Genomic DNA, 27,994 nt, shown 5'->3' on the forward strand with positions numbered 1-27,994 from the left:
AAAATATGTGCTAAATCACGCTTGCCATTCTGTTAATGGACTTTCATACAGGCCACGTAAGGTTAGCCCAGTTGAGTCATATTGACATCAAGCAACGGCATTGGCTACATCCGCCAACAAGAAGATGAGCGAGAATTCCTGGAAGGAACAAGTCTGGACACCTTGGCTGTTTGTGCAAAACCCAAACTTAAAGGCCCAGGTCTTGGCACACCTATTGTACCGTCTATAAGTGTTTCAGCAATACATAGATACAAGACAATAGATGATTTTGTCAGATCATTATCGGTAAGCAGGTCTCTTATTTTTACACAATCGGGTTTTCTCGTATGGTATAATTTACAAATACCACGAAGGGCTACTATTAACATAGAACAATTCGTCGCCCGGATGACTTACCGGCATATCAGCCATTTTTGACACATACCATTTTGTAAGCGCTCTTTAGCAAAGTCATAGTTCATTGAATTTTCAATCGTATAACAAAACAGGCGAAAATAGTAACTTTTTCCACAAGATTTGCAATTTAAAGAGAATTGGCCATTGCTCAATAAAATGAGGCTAGTATAAACAATATAAGTGTGCTCTTTCATTTAATGACATAGAATTTGAAAAATATTGTAAGGAACACTTTTGGTCAAAAAATTTGTGCTTGGATGAAGTGTTAGCTTTCATTTGATATTTTAAAAAAATCTGATTGGATGAAGAGAACACTTGAGGTTTTGACAAAAACCAATCACAGAATCCTATTTTCTACTACATCTCACACAGCTCTTATGATGTTATGCACTCAACCGTGTCAGTTCGGGGGTACTCATAATTCACTGACACGTCTGATATCAAATACTCCTGAAGCGTCGTGTCACATAACAGTATCATATTTCAGAGACGTCTCATAAATCACATACTCCCTAGTTTCAAAACCCAGTCGCAAACGATATTAGTAATTTTGGTGAACGTGCCAGCGCAGTGGGAATAATTTTGTGAGTAGGCCTTATCAGGGTTGTAGCTAGCCCAAGTTGAGTGCCTGCTAATTTTACTATCCAATTCATGAATTAGAGCGCAGGCTCGGGTACTCTTGGGATTTTTTTACTTCAAAACATTTGATTTTGGCCATTGCAATCTAAGTGTGTTCTGGGACCATTTGTCAGAATTTGCACAGACCTTTGACCTTTCTGCTTGACCTTTCTGCTTGTAACTCCAGAAGGGGATGTCAAAGATAGAAAAACGTATACTTTAATTTTCTGGATCGCTGTGACAAGGGAAATAATTTGGTAATCTTTCCAACAGCATTTGAGCAGTTTGAATTTTGACCTCTGTATGTACTTATATCTCAAAATGCCCAATGCTGACAGATGTCCAGTAAACTCATTTTTGAAATTGGTGGTTTTGAGAATCAAAATCCATCAAAAACAAACTATGGACACTTACACAAGCTTCCAGATATTCTGGGGTAGAGTTAAATTACCACTTGAGGGAGGCAAATTTGTTCTCCAAATTTCTCATTTCAAAAATATGCCAAACTATGATTAGTATGGCGAGAGGAATACTCTGGTGCAATACCGTAGAATACATCTACAAGCATAATATGCCTCTTAATGAGGTTTTTTGTTATGACAAAAGAGAGGAAAGGCAGACACCCTCCACAAAAACAGTTTGAGCAATTAATTACTGATACAGACGGCTGTACAAGCATGTATTTTTGTAAGACCAATCTATTGTAATGCATTTGTGGAGGGTGTCTACCTTTCATCTCTTTCGTCACAAAACCCTCATTTAGAGGGAATTCTACGGTATTGTTGCTTCTCATTCAATTTGCTGCAAGTCGCTTCTCACACTTGAACTGCCACAAAATTGGCTGCGGTACACATACTTCCACCTTCAACAAGTGCAAATGGTTAAAAAGGATTTATACGAGTCGTAACTTTTTTTAGGATGGCTACGCCTATCCTCGTCTTGGCAACCATTCCTGTGAGTCCGCAGCTCATGCAATAAATAGCCTTGAAGATGGAGTCGGTGCTATGATGTTCTCCTCTGGTATGTCAGGAATATCTGCAACAATGCTGGCCCTACTTAAATCAGGAGATCATGTGGTAAGCTAACGGGTTATTGAGACTTTTACTCACCCAACGGGGGTAAAATAAGGCTCATGTCGGCATTTCGTTACATACTCCTTAACATACAGGGTGAATTAAAAAAAATGCAATAGAGCAGAGAATCGATATTTATGTAAGAACCAAGTTTAAACTTTCCCATTATTAAAAGTTTCCATAAATACCACACTCAATAGTCACCTTCTGTGAAAAAATGAAGTGACTCGCTACTACCGTTTAATTTTTATGAGTCCTTTTGCTGCGATGCCCAATTTCATTATTTGTCCACGAGGTACCATGTATTTTGAATGAGAGCACACAATGCACGTTAAAGGCACCAGCTCTGAAACTGACTTTAACTTAAATAAGGTTGATTTTTGCGTTATTTTAATCTCTTTTTTCTGTTCAAACAAACTTTCTAACATTACTTTAAGTCCTTCAGTTTCAGAGCTGGTGCCTTTAACGTGCATTGTGTGCTCTCATTCAAAATACATGGTCCTCTTAAGTCAAACATTAAAATTATCGCTATAAAATGTGTCATAAAAACAAAACGGTAAATGCTAATTCCTTGATTTTTTTTCACACAAGATTACTAATAGATATGTTATTTATAAAATGTTTTAAAACCTAAAAGGTTCAACTTGGTTCTTAAATAAAAATGGATTCTTTTCTCTATTGCACTTTTTTTTGACTCAGCCTGTATAAGTCATTTTTACGGGCCGACGTTTTAGCTTAACGATGGGTATAAAGTCATTCAATCCCACTGTTGCCAAAATCCTTCTAGCGTGACACCTGTTACCTACCGTCAACATTTGACGATCAATTACCTCATGTGAAGGTAACTTTCTGGAAAGCTGGACTGAAAGTCATCTGATGTAATCGATTCTCTGTCTGGGTTATATATAGCCTGTATGACAAACCGCTAAAACTGGTCACATTATAAGGACTCGATTCCGATTCCTTAAGGACAGGTGAAGGGAATTCCTTTTGAATAAAAGCTGTCACGAAGACTTCAAATTATGAAAGGGGCATGTGATGTAATGGACACCAAAAATGAGGTTTGGTAGCACAGCACATAAAACATATAAAGTAATAAAGGGACACACATAAATTACTTGATGTGAAGAAACGATCGAGCGGGTAAACTTGGTAATAAAGTTACTGCTATTTATTACCCTTGCGACTACACAACAAACAGTATTATGATTATCAAATATGACATTGTCTCTTTAATAGATTGCTCCAGGTCTTGTATACGCCGGTTCTTACTCCTTTATGAAGTCATTTTTGACCAAATTTGACATAGAAGTCACCTTTGTTGAGGCTGGTAATTTGGACGCCTACAGGAAAGCAATCAAGCCTAACACCAAGGTAGGGAAATAATATGATCCGGAGAATAACATTTAAAGCGAGCGCATGATGTATGCATAGTAACCATTTCAATGATGCCAAATCAAAGTATAGCATTACCTTCTCTTATTACATGGGGGAGAGACATTCAAACAGATAAGAACAGAAATTGGAAATCTGAAAAATGGAATAGAGCTTCTACGAAAATGGTATTGCGCATGATAAAATGAGGGATAAGGAGGGTGAATTAAGGAGGAAACAAGATTATGTCATACATCTTTTGATACTCCTTTCTAAAGATCTTATACGGAGAGACACCAAGCAACCCCAGTCTTGGAGTGCTTGACCTAGCTGGATTGGCTACAGTTACTAAAGAAGCGCCCTCTGGAGCCCTTAGTATTGTTGACTCTACATTTGCTACACCATACTTGCAGCAGCCATTGAAGCTTGGCATAGATGTTGTTATCCATAGCTGGTAAGTATCCTGCATTTAATAAATCTCGTATAGTTTGATCAGCTCGTAATGGTCGGGAAATTTTAGGCTTTTACCACTACGCCGAAAAGTAGACACACGTTAAGAGTGATATAGTTCACCTGTCTGGTCTATAATGTGCATATTAAAGATAGTAGACAAGTATTGAAACCTAATTTATAATTTGTGATGCTTCTGGCGAGATATCACAAGACAATTTTTCAAACTAAATAATTGATATTAACCCAACAAACACAAAACGTTTTCGACATCATTCGCAAAAGGTTCTAAAAGGTTGTCAGAAAACGTTTAAATGTCGGGTTATATAAAGGGTATATTAAGAGTATAAAACGTTTTCATAACCTTAAAAAATTTATTGATAATCGACTGCTCAGCAAACAAACATGTTTTACAGAAAACGTTTAAATGTCGGGTTATATAAAGGATGTAAAAACGCTTTAATAACATTCCAAAATCATTTTTGAAAACTTGATACAAAATATTCTAAACAGAATGTTATTTTGGGGTTGAAAAAATATTTTGCGAAAAATGTTTGCCCAAAATATTTTCAATAACGTTTTAAAAACATTTTCATGACCTTTATATAACCCGACATTTAAATGTTATTAAAAGGTTTTGAAAAAACATTTTAAGATCATTTCTGTGTTTGTTGGGATCAAATATTTTAACATAATCTTATTTAAGTATTGACACAATATTTGGCAAAAATGTTTGCAAAAATAGTTTACAATAACATTTTTGAAAACATTTAAAAATATTGTTGTAGTGTGTTTTCATACAAAACGTTTTAAAACGTTATCATGACCTTTATATAACCCGACATTTTAATGTTATTAAAACGTTTTTACCTAAACCAAAAGCCAAAATATAACTTATTTAAAACGTTTTTGGGTAGTTTACATGCATAATAAAGATAGTAGACAAGTATTGAAACCGAATTTATAAGACAAGACAATTTTTCAAACTAAATAATTGATATTAATCCACGATGTTATAAGGCCCGCCAATTTCAATTTGATCAAACTATACATTATTATATCGTTATGAACACGGCAGAGTGCCGAATACGCAAAATTGCTGTTCTGAGTAAACGGCGTTTGAAAATTTTGGTACTATTCCATTGGTCCTTCTAAAAATTTAGAGCATTCGTGAGCACTCATTTAAAATGTATATTATAGAAGTCAATGTACACGAATTATTTACAATACTTGAATGTTCTGAAACAATCGATATAGCCCTCAAAGCGCGTTTTAACAGCTATTCGGCTTTATGCTGTATCCAAAATGCCTCTACCACTGCGCATAGAGAGGTCGAATACGCATTCAACTACGTGTAAACCATAGCACACATTCTTGATTTGGGGCTTTTGTGTAAAAATTACTGATTGTCCTAAGGCTATGTAGACTTAACTTGCTATATATGTTATAAATAGTTATCCCTGTAATATTTAGCAAAAACTCGAGGATTTTAAAGCAGAAATAATACTATTGGCCTATATTTTGCGTATGATTTTCCGAGATTTTCCAATTTCACGGGGAGCACTCACATTATTAAGCCACAGCAATATCATGTGGGGAATGTTTGTACTTATTTTGGTATCACTGGATAGAAGATACCTACAGCTATACGTTGGTATCAAATATATCAGTATAGGATATTTAATATAGAAAATTCGGGGTTTCCCGCTATACAATACTATAGATCAACCTGATTTGTACAGCTAAGTATACGATTCGTTTCTCTGCCGAATTCATTTATCGCACTTAGGCGCGATTCGTCCAAATCACAATTTCAATAACTACGTTGGGGAATAAGATTAACCATTAATCTTTGGTGGAAATAAAAGATAACCTGAAACATAATGAAGCATACAAAAACTCAATTTGCTCAAAATTCTCGATTCGTCACTCTGTCGAATTCATAACGATATAATGCCTACGTGTTTTAGGAAAAGTTAAAGGACACTTTTATAAATTGGGAACATAATTAAAGGTTACATGAAATGTATTTGCAAGTTGATCTTAAATCAAAGAACAAAATGCATGTTTTTTGTTGTTTTGTTTTTTGTAGCTTTATGAAATTAAAAAACAACATTTTTGGCCCCAGTTGGTATAATTATAACATTATTTTTAATTGTGTTGTGACAGTGGTAATAATAAGCAGTACTTTTTACTACCAAGTTTACCCGCTCGATCGTTTCATACTGTTTCATACATGACCATTTATTGAATACTTTAATATTCTGATAAACATCAGTATAATTTCGAGTTCAACTGAAAGAGTTCATCATTATTAATATTAATGTATTGATCAAATATCGACTATGGCATAGTCTAGACGTTTGTCGATGATGATAATATAGAAAGGTTTGTCTACAAAACGATTCTCTTATAGACGAATCCAATTTCACGCATTCCTATACCTCAATGGCTGCCAAAGTTGGGTCCCCGTCGGCTCAATCTCACCTAAAATGTGAAATAATGCGGCCTTGGAGGGTATTTTAGACTGCATTCTATCACCCGTGTTACACGTAGACAAAAGAATGATGACAGTTTACAACACAAAAGAATCTAACATCGATTTTTAAGCGGCTTTTTGGTGTTGCGGGGACCCAAAGATGGCCGACCAAATCCTGACCATGACTTGCCTCGTTGGATTCGTCTATAAACGCATCTATGCTTGTTTCCACCTCGATGCACCTGAGCACACAATTTTGTCCAAGCAGCAGTACCTTGTAGAGAACATAGACTGTGTTTACTCTACACGGTTGAGTGCATAGCATCAGAAGAGCTGTGTGAGCTTCTAGCTGGTGAATAGTGGAAAATAGGCATCTGTGATTGTTTTTTTGTCAAAACCGCAAGTGTTCCCTTCATCCAATCAGAATTTGGTTTATATCAAACGAAAGCTAACACTTACCACTTAAAACACTTTTTTTTTTCTTTACGTCAACAGAGACGTAATTCAATGTTTATAGCAAGGCGAATGTGGTACAACAACCTATTCACGCACAATTTTGGGTTTTAAAAGTCAAAACCTCAAGTGTTCCTTACCATATTTTTCAAATTTTATGTCACACTTATATTGTCCATATACTAGCTTCATTTCAATGAGCAATGGCCAATTTTCTTTAAAATGCAAATCTTGTGCAAAAGTTACTATTTTCGCCTGTTTTGTGATATGGTTGTATATTCAACGAACTATCACCTTACAATTTGATATGTACTCTTTTTTTGCACCATTTTCAATACCGTTAATATCATATTCATTATGGGAGACAAGGCACATCAATAATATATCCAGGGAAGATGTAATAGGTGTAATGTAATGCAATGTAATGTAAGATGGAAGGTGTTGTCCACCTCTGGCCTCCTTTGGCCTTTTGGACGGCTCCGCCATGCCTAATTAGTAACATGTTAATTAACTTATTCACTTTAAGAAATTTATTAATCTAAAAATAATCAATGAAATGTATGCAATGTTATGTATGTATTACTTTGGCATAGAAATAAAATATCTATCATCATATCATCATATAACCTTTATAACGATATTGGTATTTATTGATCTGCTCCTACCGGCAAAATACATGTGTAGCTATTGAATGGTGTGAAGTTAATGAAATCTTAAACTTAGCGATTACTCAGATCATTTGCGTCATTTCCAAGATCATTTGCGTCATTTCCAATACCTTTAATATCATATTCAATTCGGGAGACAAGGCAGATCAATAATACAAGTGAAGTTAATAATAATAACATCTGTTAAAATACACAAGAGCCATCAATACAAGTTGCTCCAGATAATATATTTTGAAATGGCCTTCTCATTAAATTTCTAGGTCTACAAATTGACCAGAATATCACTTGGAGAGAACATATTGATAATATTGTAAAAACATGTTCAAGAAATGTCGGTATCATTAATAAATTAAAAAACTTCCTCCCACATGAGGCGTTATATACATTGTATTGTTCGTTGATATTACCGTATATCAACTATGGTATTTTAGCTTGGGGATGTGCATGTTCATCATACATAAATGACCTTTTTAAAATTCAAAAGAGGGCACTTCGTATTATAAGTGCAAGTGATTATAAAAGTAGCACTAATCCCTTACTGATTAGGTATAATACTTTAAGTGTCAGGGATATGTATACATTTGAACTTGGTTTATTTATGTACAAGCATGAAGATTTTTACCAAGTGTTTTTGATGATTTGTTTGTAAAACAGTCTAAAATCCATGACTTAATAAACAACAGAAATAAAGAGCGTCTGAGGCTTCCTTTTATCAAAAGAGCTTTCTGTGAAAAATCCATCAAATATGCAGCTACTAAGTTATGGAATAATGTTGATAACAGCATTAAAAGTTCATCATCGATTTATCAATTCCGCCATGTATTTAAAAAACATCTTATGCAACTCTTATTGTATCTGGTTTATATGACCACATTGGATATTTATATTTTATATTACTTATTTGTGTTGTGCATTTTCTTACTTACTATTGTTAACTGGTTTTTTTTTATGTATTTAGGTTAATTCATATCAAGATATGACAGTTTACTGTTACTTCATTGAAGTGACAGTCTGCTGCCATGTCAAATGATGAATTAACCAATCAAGGGATCACAGATTTTCAGGCTCTCCTTGGCCTTTCCTTTGATTCCTTCACTCTCACTTATATTACTGCGCTAACCAATTGAGCCATTTAGCCCACTGAGATCGTCAAGGAATTTTTTTTACTATATACGGCGCTCCGTCTCCTCAGCACTTAGTGTAGTTCGCTTCTTTCACAGAATGTGAATGACGCGAAACAAAAGTAGCTGTTGAGGAGACTGATGATTGGCAATTAATTCCCTGTCCATAAATCCAAAGTAATTTTTAGTATTTACAAAGTGGTAGCCTCAAAAGGCAGCTGTGCTTCATGATTTCTCCGGAAATACATCGACTTAGAGCGTCAAATTTCAGAATAGCAATGAGCAAAATAGTATCTATCATGTGATACCAAAACCTCATCAACAATGAAAAATATCGGGGGATGATGCTGTCGATCGGGTCACGGACCTTTAACACGTTGGTTTCAACACCTTATACCAACAGTTCCTGGTCTGAAAGAAGGGATTAGCCACTACTGTAATGTGATTCCCTGATGTCTACAGTTGCTGCATTGGAGAGGGAGGGTTCCCGGGAACAAAGCGCTCAACCCACCACCGCCCGTCCCAAATCGGGGGCAGTGCAGCATGTTAAATTGATGGATTTTTAACAGGATTTATAATATGTCTACCTGGGCTTTGTACAGCAAACAACAACTTGCTTCATTTGTACGCGTCCTTAAAAAAAACGTCGATTGCAGATCAAGCCAGGAAACAGCCACTCCACGGCTATGGAATTTCACTCAGTAATGTCCACAATGTCAATTTTTAAAATTGTAATAAATAGCCATCATTATTTCAACCATTGCCGCCGTCGTAGTTATTATTACTATTATTGTTATTGTTATTATTATAATTAATAGTAGTAGTAGTAGTAGTAGTAGTAGTAGTAGTAGTAGTAGTAGTAGTAGTAGTAGTAGTAGTAGTAGTTGTAGTAGTAGTAGTAGTTGTTGTTGTTGTTGTTGTTGTTGTTGTTGTTGTTGTTGTTGTTGTTATAATAATAATAATTATTATTATTTATTATTTATTATTGTTGTTTATTATTATTATTTATTATTATTATTATTATTATTATTATTATTATTATTATTATTATTATTACTATTATTATTATTATTAATATTATTATTATTATTATGATTATTATGATTTACATTATTATTATTATTATTATTATTATTATTATTATTATTATTATTATTATTATTATTATTATTATTATAATTATTATTATTATTATTATTATTATTATTATTATTATTATTATTACAGTTCCAAGTACCTCGGAGGTCACAGTGACTTGGTAGCCGGTGTTGCGTGTTGCAAGGACCTTGGAACTTTGCATCTTATTAGTGGTGCCAGCAAAAAACTTGGAAGCGGTTTGGTAAATTTAAAAAAGTATTATTGTCTCATAATGTTCGTTTTGTTATAACATTTCAAATAAGGAAGATTTTATTTCAGTTCATTACCCAGGATATTTTGTCAGCGGAAAGTTTGCATCATGGCAGTAGCCATATTTTTCCAAATTTAGCCATTAAACTAAAAAACTACATTATCATACCTCTTATAGGAAATGAGTCAAGGGAGCCAATACGCGCATATACATTTATTGCGATATCATTTTAATTTGAAACATATTGTACTATTTGATATAAAATTAGTTAATCGTAGTTGTTAGTTATGGTTAATCGTTAGAGCAAGTTCTTTTTCATTTCATTGTAGCCTACACGCAATAAGTGACTAACTTCAAACTTGCTTGGCTGATAGAGTCCGGGGATAGAGTATGGTGACCTTATGTGCTGTATAGTTTTGTGTGAATATTAATTAATTTGCATAATTTGCCTGACATTTGAACAATCTACTCTGCAGCCTGCAAGCATTAACCGATTAACTTACAACTTGTTAGAATATAGAGTATAATTACCTCTTGTACTGTATATATTTGTGCCAAGGTATTTGCATTTTATGAATATTAATGAGCTCATTTACATATTTTACATCAAATTCTATTAATCCACTCTGCAGCCTACACGCAAAACCCGATTTACTTTAAACTTAGTAGTGTGTTGACCTTATGTGTTGTATAGTTTATGTGAAGATATTTGCATATTTATGAATATTAATAAGCTTATATGCAATGCATAATGTTGCGTGAAATTCCATTAATCCACTCTGCAGCGTACATGCAATAACCGGTTAACCTCTTACTTGGTAAGATGATAGATATGATCACCTCTTGTGTTATATAGTTTTATGCATATTAATGAGTTTATCTGCATATTCTCTTTCTATGTATTTACTTTGTTACAAGTCGTACTGACTCAAGGCCAAAATCACCTTTTACCCAAATTCACACGAATGCACAACACAAATACACTGTTTGATTAAGCTAACAAAATCTAAGTCTTTAATTGGAAGTAAAATATGATTGGTACAATATATGACAACAAATGCTCATACAAAATAACCACTCAATCACTATTTTAACTAATTAGTAGTAGTAGTAGTAGTAGTAGTAGTAGTAGTAGTAGTAGTAGTAGTAGTAGTAGTAGTAGTAGTAGTAGTAGTAGTAGTAGTAGTATTAGTAGTAGTAGTAGTACTAGTAGTAGTAGTAGTAGTAGTAGTAGTAGTAGAGTAGTAGTAGTAGTAGTAGTAGTAGTAGTAGCAGTAGTAGTAGTAGTAGTAGTAGTAGTAGTAATCTACGTCTTTAATTGGAAGTAAAATATGATTGGTACAATATATGACAACAAATGCTCATACAAAATAACCACTCAATCACTATTTTAACTAATCAGTACTTAACCAACAGTCTTCTTCTTGATTATCTTGTTCATTTACAATGTTCTTGACGGCTGATATATATCCTGTTGTTCACTTGTCCTGCGAAAATCAGCGAAGTCCATTGTACACTTGCATTTAAATATATCCTTGCGTATAAAATCCTCACACACAAATGGTGTTACTTTCTCCGAACTCTTAACTCCTTGCGCTGCTTTCTCCAAACATTGATCTCCTTACGCTGCTTTCTCCAAATATTTATCTCCTTACGCTGCTTTCTCCAAACATTTATCTCCTTGCACATTCGTGTACTCATAAATCTCCTTCGTTGCTGTATTAAATACAGCACATTATTTGCCATGTAAACTGGTTAAAATGTACCTCCTTTTGAAGCACAATGTCGACCAACACACACATGTAAAGTCTACAATCTCTCATGTGATTCTGCAAAGCCCAAACTAATTTACCTTTTAATATACATAAAATCTATTAATAGACCATTCTGACATTCACTTCTTGGGGGATTTCCGAAATATCCATTACACAATCTAATGGATTTTCCCACTGATGCAATATAGAGAATGTTCCAGGTGGGGGTTTTCCCAGATTATTAATCTGATTGAGTTTGTTTACTGTAACCAAAGAGGTTTCCCCTAAAACATGTTGTAATACACAAACTCTTGGTTTTCCCCTTTCTATTATTTCTCATGACATAGCTTTTAGTGTTGTAAACAAATATGAATAATCAAATTAAATGACTCAGGGCACATCACAACTTGCTGTGTGGTTACCTTGCTTACGAACCGAGTAATCCGAGTATTATATATTGTTTATGCAGTCCCCGTTTGATGGCTTCCTAGTTCTTCGAGGGATTCGATCCTTACCTGTACGGATGGAAAGACATTGTAAGAATGCTATGACGATTGCCCAGTTCCTGGAACAACACCCAAAGGTGAATGTACTTTTGTGACTTAACATAATAGCTGGCACAGCAAATAGCACGTTATTCCTCGTATACAGTATGTCGTTCCAAGTCTTTGATTTACCGAATGTAACACGTATCAGGGGCGGATCCAGGAATTTTCAATAGGGGCGCCATGGGTGCCACTCTGCAAAAATTAAGGGGCGTGGCGCCGCTCTGCAAAAATTAAGGGGGCGCGCGCCGGATGCTCCACACCCCCTAAATCCGCCCCTGCGTATCTGCGTGACTGGCCTTTCCGTAGTTTCATGGTTAATTTGGCATTGAAAAGGTTTCTGGTATCTGCAGAACAACTGTTTGTATGACGTCACATGTCACCTCATCTTCTTCTTCTTCTTCCTTATAAGTGCCTCACTCATATGTATGAGTATTGTCGCACTGCGTACAGACAAGCTGTACTTATTTTTTACTCTGGAACCTAGAGTAGATGAGTGTATTTTGAAGTACAGTCAACATGACCGGGATGATCCCCTGCTCTTTTCGAATAGCCTGTGACGTTCTTTAACGTGCACACTACATTAATGTGAGAAAATATGCATGTACACGGGACCGACAGCTTAAAGTGCCCTCCGAAGCACTAAGCAAGTAGAGTGAAGTGTCTTGCTCAAGGACACAAAGAGCCGGACCTGGGATTCGAACCCTTGACCCTTGGGTTCACAGTCCTATGCCTTAACCGCTAGGCCACGCTCTCCTCTTCTATACAAATGGAAGTTTACACTTAAAGTATCACGCACTTTATCTTATATAATGATTGTTAATTTGCACTGATTGATTTGTGTGCCACTAGCATGACTAGTTTAATGTTTCAAGCTTATCCAATTCTAACAGATCAGTCGAGTCAGCTACCCAGGTTTATCATCCCACCCTCAACATGAGGTTGCTAAGAAACAGATGAGGGGCTATGGAGGGGTGGTGACATTTGAGATGGCGAGTGGAGAAGCAGCAAAGACAGTAGTAGAGGCAAGTTGCAAATATACAGCTGACACTGTTTTCTTTGTTATTCATTGCTTGATTTTGTAATACATTTTTAAGGTATAATCTGTAACGAATATGGAAGACATATTAAAAAATTTGACCCATTTTTAGTCAGAAAAGATTGACAGGCCAAGTACACAGTGAGTGTGTGCTATTATATTACTATAGCGGTTCTTGGGTTGCGCGGTTTTTGGCATACGCGTTTGGTGGGTAAGGTTGTTGGGTGATGGTAGTGGGTAAAAAGCATGCATGGTCGTGTTTATGTGTGATGTTCTGTTCAGAACCATACGCAGGCAGGAGTGTCCCGGAGAGGGTGCAGGGGAGACGAAGAAGGAAAGTAAATAAATGATATTGAAATGTAATCAATAATGCAAATATAATATATTGACCTTGATAACAATTAAACTTACCCACCACCTCTCTAATTGATTGATTATTTGAGTGATTAAAATGATTGATTGATTAAAATGATTGATTAAAATGATTGATTAAAATGATTGATTAAAATGATTGATTAAAATGATTGATTAAAATGATTGATTAAAATGATTGATTGATTCATTCATTCATTCATTCATTCATTTGATTGATTGATTGATTGATTGATTGATTGATTGATTGATTGATTGATTGATTGATTGATTGATTGATTCTCTATCTTATGTAGTCTGTGAAGCTGATCAATTTGGCTCCATCCTTGGGAGCACCTGAAAGTTTGATTGAACACCCCGCTACAATGACACGCGGAAATTGGACTGGAATGACGGACAAATATAGAATAGATAAACAGATCTCACCCGGAATGATCAGATTCAGGTAACAATAAAAATTCCTTTCAAAAGGAATAGGGCGAACAAAGGAGGAACTGTCAAGATAACGGTGTAGTTATGATATTGATAATACAGTGTTACTTCGATTTTCATTTGTCATCATTAGGAGAGGAGTGACAATTTTGATTCAAATAATTGAACTAGGAAGTTTAGGTGTTGGAAGTTTATTGTTAAATGAACACTCCGGCAATCACAACATTATGCCTTATTATGTTAGAGAAACAATTATTAAGCACGAATCACGTGGTTTTATTTACAACAAATTCATATTGACCATAAAAACGAAAAGGGTCGCCGAAGCATTTCAACTGTCATCTCATCGTACGGAACGCATCATAAACTTATGAGTACTCTTGATTAATTATCACAAGGTACAGACTGTAACAGATAATTAATAAGGCCAAAAAACATGGTTGTTTCCTGTAGCAGGTCCAAAAAATCAAATGCGAAATGCGTATTTTTTATTTTTTTTAATCCATGTCTTGAAATGGAAAAAAATACCCTTTTCGCTGCAAATTGAAATGGGAATTTACAGTGGGTTTCTCCGAAACAAAAAAAAAAAAACCTGCAGTAGTTTTTCACTACGCTCATTTGTTGTGTAAATGTTTACTCCAGTTGTGTTTTATATTATTTTTTTGGCGATTTTTCCGGGGTTTTTTTTTTTTTTTTTTTCTTTGTAAGTGAAAAAAATTCAAATGCGCACAATAAGCCGTCAAAAACGAAATGCGCGCGCTACAGGAAACAAACTTAGTTTTTTTTGGCCTGAGTAAAAAAAAAAGTAATGTCTAGGTCACAGAAGCATGCATCATTTATTACTTACATCTTGTCGCTTGTACTTAACAGCGTGGGTCTTGAAGATGCAGATGACCTGATCAAGGATCTAACTCAAGCGCTGGACAAAGCCTGAAAACATTAAAGTAAAGAATTCTGGGCAGAGTAGGACGACATAATGCCTACAATTAAAACAAGAACAGTCTTTAAAAAAGACAACGCTAGATATGAAGTAAATAGTGACTTACTTGCGTAACAATAATGATAGATCCTGGAAGAATATTGCACCAATATTTAGAATAGTATGTATTATTGCAGTATGTCGATGTGAACGGAGGCTTACCTATTTTAAATAGCTTTAGAAGAATACAGATGTGCAATGTTGTTACAATAGCTATCAATAGATATGTGGATCAGTAACAAGCAGAAAAAGGTGGATTGTCAATGGGTGTGCTTAGTGGGTTTGCAGATGTGGTCCCAAAGATTAGTATTACTTTTCAATTTTTTTATGACGGTAGGAGTTTGAGGTGAGCTGAGAGTGTCATTTTGACCAAAACGCAGGTGTTGCTTGCCCAGGTTGCGTGCGTCTGTTTAACATAGTCGCGGCAGCAAACCACAGTTGTTTGATGTGACCATTATTAATAACAAAACATTATTATATTTTCAGTTATAGGCCTGAATAATACCAATTTTTATGGTAATTTTAATTCTATAAATTGTACATTTATGTGCAAATTGAGGGCGCTATTTACATATATTTTTAATTTAAATTAGCCAAATAATATGAGTTATACCTTACATTTAATGATAAAAAGTTTTTGAAAATTCCCTTGTCATTTGTTAGTCTGTTTGCTGATGTAATACCATTTTACATGTGTCTACCCCTTGTAAAGATGGAAACAAGATATTGGATAAATAGCGCCATCATTGTTCAACGTTTTTTTAAATGATTCAGTTTTACATGCCATCAAACAACAGTGAATGAATTGTGCCATTTTCATGACGATGATATTAGGTTTTATTCCTTATTAAATACGTTTTCTGTTGATGGATGCGTTTTATGTATGTCAATGGTTGTTATACGTAGGCCATTAGTAAGCTAATACCACAAGTGTAGTATCACAACACAGCTAACATTCTGCACAAATTTGGCCCAGTGAAATGAGAATGAATTGAATATCAAATAAAATCAACTTTATTTCCAAACAACAATAAATAAGAAATGAGTGAAATGGGACATTGCAAGTATACTATAATACAATATTTGATCAGGTACGAAGTGCTGAAGTTATCTTGGTGCACCAATATTTCTTGATATTGTTTTTGATATAGTGTCCATATAAATTGTCCATGTTAAGGTTTCGTCAATACTAATTACTAAGCCATTTGTAAACGTGTTTTTTTAGGTAGAGCCTTGGTCTCTCTTTTAAGTCTTGTTTTTAATGGATTTTCAATTCCAAAAATATGTTTCCTCACAGTCTACATATTTTCTGGTCAAAGTAGTTTTACCTAATGTTTTTATTTCCTTTCTTTAGCCTCGTTTCATCAACATTGCTATTGTTATAAGGAGAAACTTTTCATTTTGGCAAGCTTTTTTTCTTGCGTGTTAGACATTTTGATAAATAGGTCATCGTGTACAAAATCGATGCTTGAACGAGCTATTCTACAAAATGTCAAACACACAGGATAAAAGCTCTTGCGCGCTTGACTAAAACTTGAAAAAAAGGCACTTGAACTTAAAAATTCAAAAATGAAAGTTTTGTCGGTATTTCCACAATTCTTTGAATGGTTTCTCAATTATTTTATTAGCAATAACAATAGCAATTTTAATGAAATGATGCTGAATAACGTAATAAAAACATTAGTAACATAAGTTAGCCATGCATAATAAATCTAATATTATGCCAGATTTCCCCCCGAAAATTATAGGCAAGGGATCTGGGTAAAGGTAATAGTTAGGCTGGGCTGGGCTTGTAGAGTTAGAATAAAGATTTGGGGTTGGTGTGTTAGGGTTTGTGTAAGGTAACGTGAGAACTAAAATAAATAAACATTTCTTTAAAAGGATGTGCAATACCAAAGTCGACCACGTTTTGGTTGGGATATTATATGTAGGGGGTATGCAATGCTAGCAAGATATATGTGACGTGTCATGTCAAAAGGAGACACTTTTGGGCAGGATCGTAAATGGAGAAATAGCCAAAAATCTGCCCGGGGGAGATTTTTTCACAATTTGGGTTTGTTGCGAATTTGTGATGTTATTAATTTAATGTTTAAAATATTGTCTGATAGTTTCAGACCGGAATATAACTGGCATCTTGTATTTTTTGAGACATTTTTCTAGGTAATTCCTACTGTCAACATTGTCAACAATATTTTTAAAGGCCGATATCTCAATTTCCAATTTTATGATACCATAACTTACGAACTCAATATCTTCGCTTAGGAATGTCCGATTTCATTGGGGAAAACAGCATTGTGGAGCGAAATATCTCTATATTTAAGATATGTAAAAACCTCAAAAATGATAACCTGCCCAAAAGTGTCTCCTTTTGACATGACACGTCACATATAGGCTATTGATTTGTATGTGTGAGAACACCTGCAGAAAGTGTAAATCTTGTGTATGGAGAATAGTAAGGATTTCTATTTGATGTTATATCATGATGGTAGCATTAGATGCTAAGGAGAGCCATTTTGAGCTTTACTTTTCGTTGGGAAGACGTTACTGTTTGGTAGGGATAGAGGCAATTAGTGTTTTGGTTATGTGTGTATTATTATTTCTCAGAAAAGTAAATTAAGAGGACGGTAATGAAATAAAATGTGCATTGCATAGCTTGAAGATGAGGGTGTTATTTCTCAAACTTCTGCTTGTGAAAGAGGAGTATGTATACCCGTGTATTGAAGAACAGTGACAGTGGCGTAAGCACGGGGCAGTAAGACGTTTTCCCCTCTTAACCTCCATCCCACCAATACCCCCAATACCCACATCCCCACCCACCATCAAATCAAGTGCACATACATTCCTTGGGCACGGCCGGGGCTTCAACCCGAACCTCAGTGGTGCAAAGCGAGGGGAGAACCGCTGCGCCAACTCGCTCTCCCTTTTATACACATTATTTACCAAATTTTCCCCATGCAGGTTGCCTTTCCCCTCCTCTAAAAAACGTCCTGGCTACGCCATTGATCACTAATCAAATACAAATGCAATTTATGGGCAATAAGAATAAAACAGGCTATGGATTTACCTTTCCAGGAGTTAACCCACACTTTTGGGGGCGCACTTTTGGGGGCGCATAGTAGCTCATTTTATTTAATTCTCAAAGAACGTACGTCGTATATTAACCCTCAATCCTTCTTTTGCTCTCGCTGTCACAAAAACCTTAAATATGACCGTACTGATATCTATGTATATCAGTATTTTTCGACTATATTTATAAATACGTATTTATAAATACGCACGTGATCACCTAGCACCTCTGCGCTGTCATAACAGCTTGTACAGTAAGTCTCGGAATGACCTTCTACATAGCGGGTGGCCTTCCTGTATATTTGAATGCAAAGGCGGTAAACAACGCGAGACTACTGTGCAGCAAAATTGTCTGTTTTGTTCAACTTTGTGATTACATTGTTTCCGGTGATAAATATTTTTTCCGTCGGCAAGTACTGTAAAATGTTTTGATAACATCTGTGATATTACAAATTTGGAATAATTTTACAATTCGATTAATATTTAAATTTTATGATATTATCCAAAGAGTTCCTATCCTTTTCAATGGCATGATGATTTAGTCACGCTTGCTGGTCTTGGTATGTCGTGCCCATGGGTCACGTGCGTATTTATAAATATGTATTTATAAATGAACGAAGGTATATATTGGTTGTCACGGTGGCATACGCGGTCATTTGCAAGTAAGAGGTATGAAGGTGGTTTGTCCAGAGGTGTGCTTACTAGGTTTATAAATGTGGTCCCAAAGATTTGATAGTTATTTTAAAATGGTTAAGACGTGGGGGTTTTGAGGAGAGCTGAGCCGGTCGATGTTTTTTTTTTTTTTTTATCAAAACCAAATGTTTGGCAGGTGTTGCCTGGGCTGCTTGTTTTTGTTCAAACATGCAGTGTGAGCCCCGGATGTGAGTCACTGTGCTGTATTGAGAAGGATTGTGGGTAAAAAAAGGCGCCGCCACTAGAGGCCAGAACGATTCAGGCTAGGTTGGGAACGCCACTGGTCTTTGAAGGTTTTGAAGTCCACATTAGTTTTAACAAAGCTTGTCAGTACTTTTAACATGTTTTAACTTTCCATTTTCTATAATCGCTATGTTCCATCAGCTCCAACCCTTATTATATTAAAGGGCATATCTATTGCAAAAACAAGTTGAACTCCATTCAAAGAAAATAATTGCTACATTACAAGTTAACACTTGTTGCAATTTTTTTATTCGCATTTCTCCTGACAAATTGTGCTGGTAAAATGCTGGCTCGTACGGTCCTTTTCAGCGTTCAAGCAAAATATTGAGTTCCAATATGCAACAGATTGATGAAGTATATTTATGAATAGAAATCTTCTACGCAGCCAGTTTGGTTTCGCGTAACGAAACTGGCTGCGGAGGAGACTATACGTTTCCAAACCATCGCGGTACAGCAAACTCTTTTGATGTTCATTGATGTGTGTAAAGAGCGGCATTCACCACGAGAAATTGGGAAGATTCGGTTCCCGAGTGATGCTCACAGTTATGTGGGCCATGGAAATTAGTTATTTGCATAATAAATACAATATTAAATCCTTTTCTATAGCACGTTTGTGTGTAAATGGTTTGTCATGGATGCTAATTCTGATCGTACGGCGAAATTCATCTAAAATATTTTTTTTTATTTTCGCCCAAGTATTTCTCATCAAGTTGATATACACATGAATTTTAATATCACATTTTACTAATATATAATAAAAAAGCAGTCTGATTTTATCCATATGTGTAAAACCATTAAATATGTAATAGGTTATCCAAAGAGATAGTGTCCAGCAGCTCACAGACCACATCAACCAAGTAGACAAATCAGGCTCCATCAAATTCACCTTTGAACAAGAATCGCAAGGTCAGATTCCATTTCTGGACACCTTAATTGTGAAGAAAGACGATGGAACAGTGAAGTTGTTGGTCTATCGCAAGCCTACACATACCGACCAATATCTCAACTACCAGTCGCATCATCCATTACATCAGAAACTCGGAGTAGTACGCACATTATACAACAGGAAAGACACCATCGTAACTGAAGAGCAGGATAAGGAAGAAGAAGAAAAGAAAATCCAAGAAGCGCTCCAAACATGTGGGTACCCCAAGTGGTCTTTTGAAAAGTCAAAGACCAGATGCAAAGTGTTAAGCCAAAGAAATCGGCTAAAAAGACTGATGACAGTACCAGAAGCCGAGGTATGGTTGTGCTACCGTATGTGAAAGGTGTAACAGAAAGGGTGTCTAGAGTGATGAAGAAATATAATGTCTCAACCGCAATGAAGCCACACAACACGCTCCGCAGAGAACTGGTTCACCCAAAAGACAAGCGTGATCCCAACAACTTGACCCAGTCTGTTTACAAGATCCCCTGTTTGAACTGTGATCTGTCGTACATAGGGGAGACTGGGAGAAAATTTGGAACGCGGCTCGAAGAACACAGAAAGGAAGTGGAGAAGGTCAACAGCACAGTAGTCACCAGGGCAGGTAGAAAAGAATCTCTTACAACAGTTAACAAGTCGGCAATAACAGATCACGTAGTGGACAAAAATCATGTTATTGGATGGGGGGACGCTGAGATCATTGGTACGGAACAAGAACGATTTACACGCTGGATAAAGGAGGCCATAGAAGTTAGAAAGAGGAGGGGCACCACCATGAATAGAGACGAGGGGCAGTATCAACTCTCACACATTTTTGATGAGTTTCTAGAACTGGGTTCAAGAAAATCCCCAGATGGAAAATCAACTGGCAACACCAAGACCTACGCTGGAGATACATCTAGCGTCGGTTGCCAGTAGGAATCACTCATCATCAAGTGTTGACAAAGGCAACAGTGTTGCTGAAACGTACACAAAGTAAGTGCAATTTCTGGATCAGATATCAAGAACTTTGGTTAATGACATTAAATATGTAATATTTGTTTCAGAGTTTTTTTCTGATCATGACATCAGTATACGTTATGTGTATACGTTATGTGCATTGACAGTGTTGGCAGTCCATTCTCTCAAAGCTGGCCGTGTTCATATTTTTACGTCACTGTAGTTTCTAGGTCAAATCTGTCTCGTTCGAAGGAACTCACCCCTTACAGTTGGTTTTTGCGGAATATCAATTTTAAACGACTTATTTTCTCCAAAAAGCAGTCGTTTTCATTGTCCTCATAATATTAGCTTGCGCATGATATGATGTTGTCCGAGCAATATATATGACCTTTAATAAAAATTCCTTTAAAAAGGAATGTGGCGCCCAATGTGAGCTGGACGGGATATGGTGAATTCCATGGTGATTAGATTTGGTATTATAATGATTTTTTTAGGGAAGAGTAGAAGATGATCAAATACGAGAGAAATGCTTCATGGAATGAAGCTTTCGTGTCAATTTGCGATTATGTGGGGTGGGAGTTCTGTTTTGGGGGCCGTTGTAGTGAGGATATTGCTTTGGATATTGAATATTGTTGAATTTCGTTATCAGGGCCTAGGGTATATGATGGATAACTAGAAGACACAAATAAGTAAGCTTCCCCCTAGTCATCTATACACTCATTCTTGTCACACGACGAATTTCGACAAAGTCATGTAAACGTAATTTCGTTTTTCACCTATTGCCGGATTTCGTTTGGTTTTAGCGATAAGCCTCCATTTATATGCACAGTTTCCTTAATTTTGACGTGTGAATGAAATTATACTTACGTCATTCGCGATGGACATTCTGGCCAATGGGGATTCGTTTTATATATGTTGCTTCGATAAGGACTTGTCGTTCATTGGTTTAGAACCAGTCGCCCGTCGCAATTTACCTTTAACAGTCACGTGCTAGATAATTTTATATGCAAACATACCGAAACCGCAATTTATCATTAACTCTACTTTTTTATTAATTAGAGAGAATGCGATTTTCCAAACGTAGACGTAGGACGTACGTTTTTACGTACGTTAACACGTACGTTTTTACGTAGCTATGTATTGCAGTGAGGCCACATACTTTACCAACGCTCGTGTTGTGGCGCTATGTCCTATAGTCAGTCATCTGGTGATTTGTTTTGCATGAAATCAGCCCGGGGTAGTCGGTGGGGTCAGGGATCAATAAAGGGATGTTAATCCTCTCTACGTCATACATAAATTCGCCCAGTCTCATTTCCCTAATATTAAATTTTAAAAAATAACCCACGCCGCTGCTACATACAGAATACTCAAGTCCAGCGCACTAATCCACTGGACCACATGACAGTTCGGTAGCCATATTGAATTTTAAACATATAGGCTATAGACCACTTGACATCACTGTTTATCAACAAAGGCGAGGGACTCATCTGTCGATATGGTCGAACGAGCCGCTACACTGTTCAATGGCTTTCCTGTACTATATGAAATGTGGCGGGCGATTTAAAATGCACGTGCCCTTAGCAGACTACAATGCGTACGCACACTGCAGGGCAAAGAACAATGGAAATTGCCATAATGCGCGCGCACACTGCCGGGCAATGACGTCACATGGCAAGTGGTCACATGGCAACTCCAACATTGATCGGGTATAGACCACTTGACATGTGACGTCATTGCCCGGCAGTATGCGCGCGAATTATGACAATTTCCATTTTTCTTTGCCCTGCAGTGTGCGTACGCATCGTAGTTTGCTCAGGGCACGTGCATTTCAAATCGCCCACCATATTTCATATAGTAGCCTGCAAGAAAGCCATTGAACAGTGTAGCGGTTTGTTTGAGCATATCGACAGACGAGTCCCTCGCCTTTGTTGATAAACAATGATTTCATATTTGCATAATGACAGTACTCATCAGTTAATAGCCACTTGGTGAATAGATGGGCATTATCAGCTATCAAAGAGATGTATCACGATAGAGGCATTTTGTTATAAACCCAAAAGTGATATAAGGACAAAACTGTGCATGTTGGTACTTGTTTGTTTGAATTCTTATATGATGAAAATCCCTTGTAGTAGTATTTTTTTATGTGTAGTGTATATTGTTTATAAATTATACAGCTTTTCAATGTTGGGCATTAATGCTCTGTTGCACTGTTTTCATCAACCTATTTTATCGTAGTGCATTTCTTATGTGTGTGAGCCTAAATGTCGTGGTAGATTGCAATCATGCTTTTGTTGAACTGAACTCGCCATAACTACGGTGAAGGACACCGGTTCAAATTCTTTGTTTGGAGCCAATCGATAAAAGAATGCAGGGCCTCTATAAGTTAAGAAGTGATGTAATAATGGCAATAGATGAATACAATGTTTGAATAGATCGCCCAACAATGCCAACACAAGCAGATTGCATCACCTGAGTATGTCTGCAAACACAGATTGAATACAATACAGCTCTTTCAAAAATACTAATCTTATAGGTGCGAGTGAACATCCTTTCTTTGACATGTATGGTTCAATGCATAGGTACCGCGTGAACGTTGTAGTGCATGGCGATAAAATAATAATAATAATAATAATAATAATAATAATAATAATAATATGTAAATAAATAAATAAATAAATAAATAAATAAATAAATAAATAAATAAATAAATAAATAAATAAATACATACATAAATAACCGATCAGGAATTGTGCATATTTGAACATGTTCCTAAAATATCTGAGCCAAAATTTCCTTGCCCTCCCCCACCCAACTTTCGACCTGCAAAAAAAATGCTTGCCCCCCCCCCTTTTGACCTGCCAACCAATCTTTTCCCCCCCCCCCCACCCCCTATAATACTTCACCACCTCGGGGATACACAAAGTTATTGCACCACCCCTCAGCTGTACAAAAAACACATGATATTTTGACTATAACATTCATAGAGAAACACTCGTTCTCTACGTTTCCTTTACCTAGACTCGAGGTAAAATCAGCCTATTTCCACGTGGAACCATGGTGGAACGTACGTTTTAATGCTACGTTGAGTCCAAAATGTCAAATCGCAAGCTAATTTTTTATACGCAAAGTATCACACACATTTCAATGGACAATCTCTGCGTATGAATATTGCGTTTAAATTTAGTCGATTTTAACACATCGCTGTACCTTTATTATAATGATTTGTTACAAACAAAAAGGATCATAATAATAATTAGACTTTCCTTCGTATGTTCATTATCTTTGACTGTCTTTAACATATTGTGAAATGGACAAATTTTGTGCATTTTCAACGATATATCTACGTCGATTTCGCACGTGGAATATCTTCAAAAATGGCTAAATACGTGACCTCGCTTCGATACAGGAGAGTGGTTTTGAATAGATCAACGTACGTCCGATGTCTACGTTTGGAAATCGCATTCTCTCTATTATTAATAAATTCACGTATAAGATATTCGTTCGCAACCACACCAGGATATCACAAAGCAGTGTATGATGAAATCTTTTTACACACAACAGAAATAGCTAAGTGTTAATATGTTCCGTCTGAAACGAAGAACCTTTCGTCTTGTTGATAATACAGACGCGGTACCTATTTTGTCGACACGAAGTAATGATACCCATGGGAAACATTGGCCACGTATTTACTGGTTAGTGTTAAAGATCCTGTGTCTTCTGAACGGTCGAAAAATAGTTTTAACAAGAAAATGTCACCAATGTCGCTTATGTAGACTTGAACGTGAGCGGGAGTCTGCAGGGAACACTGGACCCTTACCTAACTACCTCTTCCCTGCCGCTCTTTGCTCACCGGCAGGATGGTGGCAGGATGATGAGGAAGATCAACTGCTGGATCAAAACATCAACACAATACCTGAAGATGAGCGAGTTGAGAATTGTGAAGTGTGTGACTCGATGTGGTGGGATGCTGATGGGAAAAGACATGAATACAAAGAGGAGAATATCAGTAGGTTAACATGATTAAATTAATACTTTATGTATCATGTAAACAATAATCCACCAAACGCAGTATATAGTTTTAATCTTTTGTTAAATAATAATGATAACATTCATGGTCGGGTTACAATCGCATGTCAAAATGTGTTTATAATATTACTAAAATGTTATTCATTATTTTTGGAAACATTACATTTACCAAAATTCGAATCCGGATTCATAACGGTATGAATAAATAAATATGAATGAGTACATTCATTCAATTTCTCCGCATTACATGACTAACCATTTCAATTACTTTTCCATTCATATGCAGATGTAGGATGGTGGAATCATCGTGGTAGCATCTATCTATCATTTTTTCTTCTTCTCACTTCTATTGCCTTTCTACTTTATGATGCCGTGACATACATTGTTAAATGTTGGGGCGACCAAAAGCAGCTGATGAGGCTGTTATCTTACTTCTCTTTTCTCTTTAACATCTCTGTTGTTCCTGTCATATGCTTGGTGGCTAACCTTCGCAACATTTTTCCACGATCTCGAATCAGTACCTTTGCTTGGACATCTGCGCTTCATCCAAGGTACATCGTCAAACGCCTTCAATATCTTCGACCGGAGACATCAACAGCCATCAAGAAACCATTTCTCTTTGTATGTATTATTTGGCCGTTATTTAATAGCGTTTACCGTGCTTGTATCTATTTTGTGCTCGTCAAATCTTATGATTTACACATTCACATCACTTTGATTACAAATGGTATCGTCGCGGAACTCTGGGGTTGTTTTTGTTATTTGTTGATTCTATTACGCATCTCCATTCGCATCCAATTGAAGCATGACATAACCTTTCTCCAAAACATCTTGGAAAAGTAGATATCTGTCGCAAACGGTTAGGAGCTTCGATCGACGAATATGGCAGTCTTTGTAACCTCTGTGCCATATGGATGATGTTTACAATATCAATGACTTCATTAGGCATTGCAACACACACAAGTTGGAATTATCTTCTCTACAGCGGAAAAATCCCAACGACTCAAACGAAGCTCCACATAAAGATCATGATTTGGTCTGAGATACTAATGGTGTTGGTACTTCCGTTGATGGCAGTTGGAGGACTTGATCTACATCGGATATGGGAAGATTTCCTGACACGAATTTGCGAGGTTATTTGAATGAACAAAATAATCATAATGATTACGATAACAAAACGAAGACGACAATAATAATACTAATGACAACGATGATGATAATGACAATGATGAGGGTCATGATGACGATAATGAAAATTTAAACAATGACGATGATGACGATGACGATGACGATGATGATAATGATGATGATGATGATGATGATGATGATGATGATGATGAAGATGCAGATGATGATGATGAGGAGGAGGAGGAGTATTATGACTAATGTGTTTTCCGATGATTTTTTGTATTGTTGTTGTTACTTTTGTTTTATCGTTGCTACTGCTATGTGTTCACATTTTGTAACATCTCGAACCTTGTTCTCGTTACAGATCCGTTGCGACAAACATCACGGTTTCTGGGAGAAGATTGTAAAATTCATCAAACATGAGTTCAACCCTGTTACAAATGTTGTACAATTAACTCTTCTGTTTTCTGTCATCTCATATTATATGGCACTGAAGGTAGAGGATCAGGATGCTAGTTATTGGGGAAATCAAAGGAACGCGACGCGTCTAATTGAACCAACGTAATTCTCAAATGACCGACGCGGATATTTGGAAACTGGAATATTTGAAGTCCCGACAGATGTATATATATATTATATAAATTTGATTCCGAATACATGTAGGCCTACTTTAAATATTTTTAAAACGTAATGGGTTTTGAGTTTGGTCAAAACATCTTAATGTCGAGTTATATAAAGGTCATGAAAAGTGGACTTACATTGATTTTCCTATACGCTTATATGGGTAATGTTATCTTCACATAAGTCTATAATTATAACCTATTACAAAAATGATACATTCATTTCATCAGTTTAGATTTCGCGTAATTACATTATTACAGGTATTAAACTGAAAGGTTACTTATTTTGACCTCTGACATATCGGGGAAATTGCTGTAAATATTATTAAATAATTTATTATTGTCATAATGTTATCGTCAAATATATTTAAATAATCAATTTATTCAATGATAATGTTTTTTTGGGTTTGTTTTTATTCTTGTAAAACATTTTAGAATATATTTTGTACGCATAAAAACCAATTTTTCTGAATTTCAGAGGGCAAAGTGTCCCAAAACTGCAAAAACTGTCCCCCAATGCATTGCAAACTTCCAATGCCGATTTGGCTTATTGACATGCTCCCTGACTCTACACTATGCATTTAGCAAGATATCAATTATACTTAATTCCGTTAATTATTTCGGACAATAGTCGAGGTCCAATGCTCTTTAACCTTTTCCCAATGCTTCAATGTATTATGGAATCTACATGTAAACATCTCAAAAAAAGTAACTAACCCCCCTTAAATAATGGCCATTATTCAAAAAGGGGCTATTGTATTACAAATCTGTAAAATGCGTTGGAAGCAGAATTTATTTCTGCGCATTTTGACACCTCATTTGATACGATAGCCCAGAAAACAATAAAACACCGGATAATCTAATGTAGTGAGGTCCAGATTTTAAAGTTGCACTTACTTACAAATTTTTACAATACAAAAACACTCAGATTTCCTTCCATTTACACCGAATGCAAAATCAATAGAATTTACTGCAATTTTCAAATCTTGGGTTACATTGATTTAAATGTACGCTGCGATGTCAATATTTAGTCAATTGCTACAAATGAGGTGTCAAAATGTGCAGAAATAAATTCTGCTTTCAACTAATAATGGTCAATATTTAAGGGGGGTTAGTTACTTTTTTGAGATGTTTATTATAACTATTAACTGAAGATAATTGTGCCCGTACACCATGAATCAGATGATCAGCCGTAAAGTCGGCCCGGTCAATTTTGTTTTATTTCGTGTTTAGAAAATATATATCATGAG

General features: G+C 35.9%; 2 protein-coding genes across 2 annotated transcripts; both read left to right on the plus strand.

Moving 5' to 3' along the window:
• Nucleotides 1-87: 87 nt before the first annotated feature.
• Nucleotides 88-15,277, plus strand: LOC140150289 (L-methionine gamma-lyase-like; the record flags this gene model as incomplete). The annotated part of the gene is made up of 9 exons (XM_072172295.1): nt 88-285; nt 1,932-2,090; nt 3,327-3,461; nt 3,740-3,915; nt 9,860-9,971; nt 12,204-12,317; nt 13,173-13,304; nt 13,987-14,135; nt 14,993-15,277. Coding segments are annotated over 9 exons (1,239 nt in total), but the record flags the coding sequence as incomplete, so codon positions are not given.
• A 9,163-nt stretch (nt 15,278-24,440) lies between these two features.
• Nucleotides 24,441-27,093, plus strand: LOC140149892 (uncharacterized). The gene is given in 4 exon segments (XM_072171911.1): nt 24,441-24,976; nt 25,283-25,819; nt 25,822-26,129; nt 26,489-27,093. Coding segments are annotated over 4 exon segments (1,473 nt in total). The 5' UTR covers nt 24,441-24,549; the 3' UTR covers nt 26,690-27,093.
• Nucleotides 27,094-27,994: the final 901 nt, after the last annotated feature.

The sequence above is a fragment of the Amphiura filiformis genome, chromosome 4 (assembly GCF_039555335.1).
Source record: "Amphiura filiformis chromosome 4, Afil_fr2py, whole genome shotgun sequence".
NCBI classification, from domain to species: Eukaryota; Metazoa; Echinodermata; class Ophiuroidea; order Amphilepidida; family Amphiuridae; genus Amphiura; species Amphiura filiformis.